Below are 8,742 nucleotides of genomic sequence, written 5' to 3' on the forward strand. Positions count from 1 at the left end.
TTTTTGATTTTGCTTATTTGTAATCTCCAACATCTAAAACGTAGGGATCAGAAATTTTTTTTTCGAAAAAATACAATTTTCAAGAAGAGGTGCGAAACTGCATTAGCCCCGAAAGAACTGGAAGGGCATAGTGAGCAGCGACGTATAACAGCGTGAGATAGGAAAGTCAATAAAATCAAAAATAAAAACACGTACGTCAATTTATTAGCTGTAATATACTGAAACATAAAGGGATGTAAACAGAGTTAAGTACCTTACATATTTCCGCCAGAACACGCATGTGCATTGAAAGTGCTTCCACTTGATCTCCTTAAATGTCTTAAGCGAGAACTTCTTTTAAATAGTTGAAAATACATTTATTTATTCTCATAATGTATTTCTCAACTACCACAAACACATACATATATAACAATACCATCCTTTATGAAATATTTCCGTAAGTATTAAGCAATGAAAATATTCAATGATTTTAATTCTGTAAACTTTCGGTTTTGGCGCCTCGATTCTTTGTCTTTTCTGTTTTATGGAAGATAGATATAGTTGATTTGTGCGGAATTTTGCTGTTATTTCTAGCTACGAAAGAGGTTATTCTGCGATTTGTGCGATATTTCGTTGATATTTCTCAGGAAGAGAAATGTCTTATTTGTTTGAGATTTGGCTGCTATATCTAGCTATGGAAGATGCCTTCTGCCCTCTCCATCGTTACCTCGTTAGTTTGTTGTGTTTTAGTTTGAGAAATATTCTCAAATACACTCCAACCACTGAAATATTTAGAAACCAATATTGTATTTTAATTTATAGATTGTTTCTCTGTATTACTATCGATGTGTGCCTAACCAAATGGAAATTTGTTTCCGCATGAATTACTGAAAATAGGTAATTTGAAATATAATTTTCTGAAAGTACGTTTCAGTTAGTGTTTTGGCAAGATTGAAAAAAAATGTTTCGGAAAGCTAACATTTTAAAATTCTTCGGGAAGCGACACTGTGATAGTTTCTATATTTAACCGTGCGTGTATATTCCTATTTTTGCTCCTGTTCTCTTCTACTTCTTTACTAGAAACGTTTACTTTGGAATTTACTTCTATTGAGAAAAAAAAAAAAAAATCATGTGCATGTTATTTTTAACGAAAGTTTTCTTATGACGGCTTCTCTTCACTGTCTAGAAATCTACGGATGCACATACGCACATAATAGAGAAAAATGAAACAAATATGGACGACTTGCTCCGAAACACCACCGAGTGGGGAACGCTTCTCAAAAATAACCTGCAGTTGTTTCCTTCCAAATTCCTACATGCTCGAAATGTACATACATCAAGGTATAATTGTAGAAAATTTCACGAAAAAATATTAATTTTCCTGGAGGTTAAGAAGAATTTAAGTGGACTCTGTTGGAATTTCCGAAAATTGTCCCCCCACCCCCATTCCAAAACACTTTCACCGGAAATTTTTGTATATTCGGATTCTACATAGTAAATACTATATGCATAGAAAATTTCATTAAAACATATTCATTTTTCTGAAAGTTATGACCTCCCAAAGTCGGGGGGGGGGGCGGGTAAAACCCTGTAGTTATGCCAGTAAGGTGTAGCATCTGTATAGCTCGTCCATATAAATAGGATATTATTCATTTTGAGGGGGAATTTTTCAAATTCTCTTCACCACGCTTTTGAAAATGATGTGAGTGTGAGGCCTTCTATGAAAATCTGATTACCATCCGCTTTTAAGACACAGAATACGATTACAATTCTTGGGTGTAGTGTAGTATAACGTCATGAAAGCATGGAAATAAATCGATGATTTTATTTTTGTTCGTATAATAAAATATAAATTTTTATTTGGCAACATTTTTAGAGGAAGAGATGAAAGAGAAAACATGGAAAGTATAAAAGATGAAATTATCAACAGAAAAAAGGGAACTACCTCTCCAACGAAACAAAGGGAAAGAAAGAATTGGGGCAGGATTAACAAGTAGATGGGTGTGGAGGGGTTTAATCTTTTATACTTTTAATCTTTTTTCTTTCTTTTATTCTTGTAAAAATATGTTGCTAAATAAAAATATTCTGTGAAAGAAAAATTGTTCCCTAAAAAGTGTATTTTACGATAGAAACCGGAAGTGACGACAGTAATATGCAAATATTTGATGAAACATCTTTGATATTCGATTGCGGTGGGCCTCAGCAACTTGTATACCCGTTAAATTGTCAACGATTCACTCAGGTTTGTTGATCCAAATGATGTCAGCATCCGTAGACGGGTGATGGATGTCCATCAAGAAGAAAAGTGACAATGCGGAATTACTATTTTACTTGTTTCAGTCACTTGACCGTGTCCATGCTAGAGCACCGCCTTTGAACAAATCGACATCGAGGTTTATTTTTTAGTCTGGTACTTATTCTTGCAGTTCCTTTTGCCGAACCGCTAAGTTACGCAGAACTAAATACAGCAACACCAATTTTTTAAGTGATCATTCAGAGATAAACAGACAGAGGAACAAATACACACACACACGTATATATATATGTATGACAGGCTTCCTTCAGTTTCCGCTTACCAAATCAACTCCTACATCTTTGGTTGGCCTCAGGCTACATTACTAGACACTTGCCCAAGGTGGTCATGCAGTGGGACTGAACTTGGAACTTGGTGGTTGGAAAGCAAGCTTTTTATCACACAGACAGACATTGTGCCCAGTAATCATTTATTCACTCCACATGTACATGAACATCTGCAGCGAAACAAATTTAGAGATCGAGAATAAATCTTTAGGAATCTAAATTCGTGCATAAATAACTGTTTTTTTTTTTTCCCTGCAATTGTGATTGTTTCCATCTTATATAAAATACATGTTCAGTTTTCATATTAAATATATTTACGTTTATGCATTGGATACATTAGTTATAATTACATACATTATTTACATGAAATTCTGGGATGTCACTGTTGTCAGCTCCAGGTTTCTATCACAGAATCCCTTCATTTTTTTAAGGGCAATTTACCTTCACTATTTTATGTGTGGAAACTGCATATTAACATATCTTTTCAGCAGTTTCATTTGAAAATGAAACTACTTTATTTTCAGACTTTATCTGACACAAACAAAACATCATTGAATCTAAAAACAATAGTGGAACTATATTTACTCTGTAATTATGATTACAGGATAAAAAGAAAATCATAAACACAGGGTAAATATGGTTCCACTGTTAGTCTTTAAATTCATTAATTTCTTTTGTTTGTGTTGAATGGAGACATTTTAAAGAAAGGAAAATTACATATTTCATTTTGTGTTGCAAAGTAAAAGAGGGGAAAAGAATTGTAATGGTGATCCCTGTTGAAAGGGCAAGGGGTTAGGAGCAATTATCTTCCCTGAAGACATAATGAAAGATATGAGATCTTATGACTGTGATATCTGTACAAAGTTCTTCTCTCGGAAAAGTAGCCTGATTACTCACAAACGTACTCATACAGGAGAGAGGTCATATGAATGTGATATCTGTGGTAAATCATTCCCTAAGTGTAGTAACTTATTTAGACACAAACATATTCATACTGGAGAGAAACGATATCATTGTGATATTTGTGGTAAATCATTCTCTTTCAGAAATGCTGTTGCTGTACAGAAATGTACTCATACAGGAGAGAGATCATATCATTGTGATGTCTGTAGTGAATCATTCACTCAACGTATTCACTTAACTACACACAAACGTATTCATACAGGAGAGAGATCATATCATTGTGCTGTCTGTGGTAACTCATTCTCTCTAAGTAATACTTTAAAGAAACACATACGTATTCATACAGGTGAGAAGCCATATGATTGTGGGATCTGTGGTAAATCTTTCTCTCAAAGTTTCAATTTATCTACTCACAAACGTATTCATACAGGAGAGACACCCTATCACTGTGATATCTGTGGTAGATCATTCTCTCAGAATAGTAACTTAACATGACACAAACATATTCATACAGGAGAAAAAGGAAAAATGTAGTTTCTATAGTCTTTTGTTTGCTGTATTTGTTTAATATTCCTCTGTTTTATGCAATGGAAATTATGACTAAAGTATTTCCAAAAAATTTAGTTTCTTTGTTTTGTTTTTGCAATATTTTTCTCCCTCTCCTTTCTTGACCATTCATGCAGATTCCTTTAAATTGATGTAAGAACCTCTACACCAAATCTCTTCATAACAACCCTATACATTATTCTTTCTTGAGTGTTGCATCTTGTAATTACAATGTATTTATTGTTTACTAGCAGAAATACCCGGCGTTGCCCGGGTTAAAGAGAATAATGAAATCTAAAAACGCTGTCAAGACTACGCATCATCTTTATATATAGAGATGTATATACACACACGCACCCAAACACACGTATATATATGTATATCAATATGAATATATGAAAGTCAATGAAGTTTCGTAAAAGAACGTGATCATGTACATACTTTCTTGCTGTTGTGATTATAACACCTCATTGTAAACTATGTTCCTTGTTTTCCCTTGTGGAGCATATACAAATAGGTTTTTTGTTGCTGCCCACTCTTGAGCAGCCAACATACAGTTGTCCATGTGAGAAGCAGGGCTCTTCCAAGAGAAGACCAGCTACAGACAGTGTTTGACCCTGATATTTGTTTATGGACATGGCAAAAGTCACACGAAGGGGGAATTGTAGTCTTCTGAATGTAAAAGGAATGTCTGCTCCTGATGGAGTAAGAGGAATTCTTGGAATAAAGACGTCATCCCCTTTTGCACATCCAGAAAGAATGGTAGCCTCGATAACGTGTGACATCATTTTCTAAATAATGCTCATCTGTTATGTTCGGGTTAAAATTTCATTAACATCAAAATATATGAATTTTCATGGGAGTTATGGCCGTTATGCAAAGAATATAATTTCCAAATTTCATAAAGATCCATTCAGTACTTTTGACGTAGTTTTGGATAAGAAAACAAATGACTAATGTGTGTTTTTGTGTGCATGTGTATGTGTGTGTGATGGGTGTATATATGTATAGATATCTGTATGCATGTATATATGTATATATGTGTACATATTACATGTACATCTATATATATATATACATCTACACATATGTAGACATATACATGTATGTATAGATCTATATATATATACATATACGTGTACATCTATATGTATACATATACATCTCTCTCTCTCTCTTTCTCTCTCTCTTTCTCTCTTTCTCTCTCTGAAAGTATCTGTCATTACAGTATCGAAATGGTGTACATGTATATGTATACATATACATCTCTCTCTCTCTCTCTCCTTCTGTCTCTCTTTCTCTCTCTCTTTCTCTCTCTGTGAAAGCATCTGTCACTACAGTATCGAAATGTGATTGTTTCAGTTAGTGGAATAGTTTCATTTTTAAAGTGAAAGTATTTGACATGAGTGTTTTTGTTTCACTTTTGACACGTAATACTGAAATAGTGGAGGAGATATTATGTTGCCGTGTGCTCGAACTCTGCAAGAAGTTAATAATTTATTTTGACTAAAACACAACTGGAACCCTAAGTAAGGCATGTGTAAAATTTGAATGAAATTGGTTGCGTAGTTCTCGAGTTTTAGGGATTCACACAGACAGACAGACAGACAGACACACATTCTCATTTTTATATATATAGATTGTCTTGTAAATGCTTCGCTCATTAAATATTTTATATAATAACATAAGTTACTAGTTTATTTTATATTCAAGAATATTGTAAAGTTGTCAAATATATACATAAACAATGACATGAAATACAACACAAGAAAGCGTAAAGGAAGAACATGAGGCATATGTATAGTTTAGTGCCCCACACCAGACTGATTCCTTGTTAGTTTCTGAATAATGGTTTCTTTAAATTAAACTTTACAGAGATAGGTTTTGAAGTGTCGAAATTATAAAGATTTTCAGAAAATTGAGAAACAACATTTTGGAGGAGATTTCTGACTATCCATTGTCAACTCTGTTCCACTTTGATAAACTTATCCAATTCTTCAACATGTCAGGTTAAATTCAGTTCATTCTAGAAAATTCTCTGATAGCCACTTTGGAGACATGTTGCAGAAGTATGACAAACACTTCTACAGGTATAGCCTTCTGGCAGTATCCTTCTTAAGAAAGGTTTCTCCACAGCCTCCAGCGGGTTCACGTAGCCATCTAAATGGGACCTCACTCCATATTTAGTATTGTTGGGTGGCATGACACACAAGCCAGATTGGCTACATTATAACCAGAGTGCAGGATAGGCAGACACTAGTGTGAATGCAAAGTCTTTCCCTGGCAAAGAATGGTCTTTACAACATAGGTTAGCAGTTAGTGACTTGAGACTGAGAGCAAGAAAGAAATTCCAACCAATCTGGAACAGTAAGTCTTGGAAGCTCATGGATCCTGCAGACTGAGATGTACTTTGATGAAAAGAAGGAGAGAGTGGACAACTGGAAGTCCTGATGAGACAACCCATGTAGAGCTGCAGAAGAAATCTGTGGCTGGTGCAAAATGTCAGGTAGGTGAAGGATGACATGATGGTGGAACAGAGAAGTTTATAGAACAATAGAAACAAAGAAGCAGTCTTGGATGAACGGTTGCTGTTGGTAGCTAGAAGAGAAGCCAGGAAACAGGACACTTTAGCAAGGAACAAGCAAAATGAAAAGAGGTATGCCAATATTCAACAGGTTGAGGACCAAACATATGAAGTATTCTAATTTGCAGAAATTGACGTTTGGGATGTGTATGGAGATAGATAATGACAAACTTGCATTCAGTGATTCTAAAAAGAAAGAGGAATGATAGGACAAATATGAAATGCTATTCAAAGGTTAATGTTTTAAGACCATTGTCAAGATCAAGAGCAAATAGCAGAAGGACCTTGACTCACACAAAATGACTTCCAGGCCAGTTGCCAAAAGTGGCAGAACACAACTAGTTTGGAAACATTTTCATACTACCTCATATCTGTATGAAGTAATTTGATCCTGCATTCCAGATCAGGAAGTAAAACTGTAGCCTGAATGTTTCTGTAGACTTTTCCTCACTTTTTTTATCTGGCTCTGCACTCTGCCAACTTCCTGATTATCCATTGTCAACTCCGTTCCAATCTGCTAAACTTATCCACTTCTTCAGCATGTGAGGTTAAATTCAGTTCAGCCAAGATAACCTATAAAATATCTTTTGTTACTGTAAACTAGCTTAGCTATGAAATTTTTATAGAAATGGAACAGTAAATAGAATGCTCTCTTTCTTTTATTTGACACCTGTAACAGAAGCAACATGACTTGTGTCAGTAATGTCAGAGACATAAAAATGTGATTTCATCTCTTTCTTTGCTGGCTGTTACAGATGTAACATTTCTCTCTTATCCTGTCTACTCAGAGATATTTACATGATGCACAACAACTACACTCTGTCTTTATGTATTAAGAACTCAAAATAGTTGTTTAGCTGATAATTCTAAACGAACGCTGGTTCACCTGTGATGTATTTCTCGTGTCATTTATTCTATGTGTGATGAATGTAACATGTGGCTTGATACATGTAGGGTGTTTGGGTTAAATTTGACGGTTTGCATAAAAATAACACAAACCACAGTATCCCATTCAAGAATAAAAGTATATTAAAAGATCAAAACATATCAACTAGATTATGGCTGGGAGACGGTAGTTTACTCAAAGTAGCCACCCCCATGGTCTGAAGGCAGCTCCAGAACCTGGCAGAACTTGGTCCCTCAAATTATCTTCAAACACGTTCATCTTGGCCACCCCAGCTCAGCACTGATGTTGAAAGAGATGAGTCGGTGTCTTTCTCAACTGTGCCTCACAAATGATAATCCAGGGGATTACAATCAGGAGAATTAGGAGGCCAGGATTTAGGGCTGGAGAAATGGTAGAAATTCTGTAACAACCACTTCTGACTGTTTGGGGGAAGTATGACAAGTAGTCAAATGTTGCTGCTGCATATGTAGCCTTCTGGCAGTATCCTTCTTCAGCAAGGTTTCTCCACTGTCTCCAGCAGGTTCACGTAGCCGTCTGTATGGAACCTTACGCTATGTTCAAAGATGTAGGTTGGCATGACACACAAGCCAGGTTGGCTACATTCTCACCACAAAACAGAATAGCAGAGACACTTTTTTTATTTCCAAGAGATGCTATTTTCTTACAAACGAAATATATTTTCAGACTCGCCTGAAAATTTGTTTCTATTTTATGTTGATTAGAAATTAATTAATTAATTAACTTTGTAGTTCATAATTAATGAAATTAAATAGTCCACATTTTGAAGGATAATTGAAGAAACATTTATAAAAAGACTTGTCCTAGGGATGATTTCACATCATGCTAGAAATAACTGCCAAGTGCACTCAAATTTGCGTTGTTTTACTAAATTGAAAAGAAGCATTTGTAAAAACTTTTCACAAATATGGTCAGTCTTCTTCCCGAAATAGAAACCAAATTCACTATGTTTATCCTTTATTTTGTATAAGTGAAGGAATTTCACTTATATGTAACGAATTTTCGACAAACAACAAGCAGCTTCCGTCCAATTTGTGTTGCTTTTCAATAAAAACAAAACACTTGAAGTGTCTATAAAATGTATTTTACTGCAGGCGGTCTGGTATCATGCTAGAAATAACAGCCCGTCAGACTATATTTTGTAGTGTTTTTATGAAGGACAATTTAAGAAATATTTGTAGAAATATTGTCCAACTGGTGGTCGTACATGATGCTAGAGATAACA

At 34.9% G+C, this 8,742-nt stretch overlaps 1 protein-coding gene across 3 annotated transcripts; it reads left to right on the forward strand.

Moving 5' to 3' along the window:
* The first annotated feature begins 254 nt into the window (after window positions 1-254).
* Window positions 255-7,285, forward strand: LOC149129110 (uncharacterized). 3 transcript variants are annotated; one of them, XM_089346785.1, is made up of 2 exons: window positions 255-1,320; window positions 1,856-7,285. In XM_089346785.1, the coding sequence occupies exon 2, from the start codon at window positions 3,382-3,384 to the stop codon at window positions 3,955-3,957; it is 576 nt and encodes a 191-aa protein (XP_089202911.1). In that variant the 5' UTR covers window positions 255-1,320; window positions 1,856-3,381; the 3' UTR covers window positions 3,958-7,285. The 3 variants fall into 3 exon arrangements, with proteins under 3 accessions (XP_089202911.1, XP_089202910.1, XP_089202913.1); XM_089346784.1 differs by having other exon boundaries at window positions 255-436; window positions 1,166-7,285; XM_089346787.1 differs by having other exon boundaries at window positions 255-436.
* Window positions 7,286-8,742: the final 1,457 nt, after the last annotated feature.

The sequence above is a fragment of the Octopus bimaculoides genome, unplaced genomic scaffold (assembly GCF_046866305.1).
Source record: "Octopus bimaculoides isolate indiv1 unplaced genomic scaffold, ASM4686630v1 contig153, whole genome shotgun sequence".
Classification (NCBI taxonomy): Eukaryota; Metazoa; Mollusca; class Cephalopoda; order Octopoda; family Octopodidae; genus Octopus; species Octopus bimaculoides.

Coding starts and splice junctions, on each gene's coding strand:
- LOC149129110 (XM_089346785.1), top strand. CDS start 3,382: ATGAAAGATATGAGATCTTATGACTGTGATATCTGTACAAAGTTCTTC.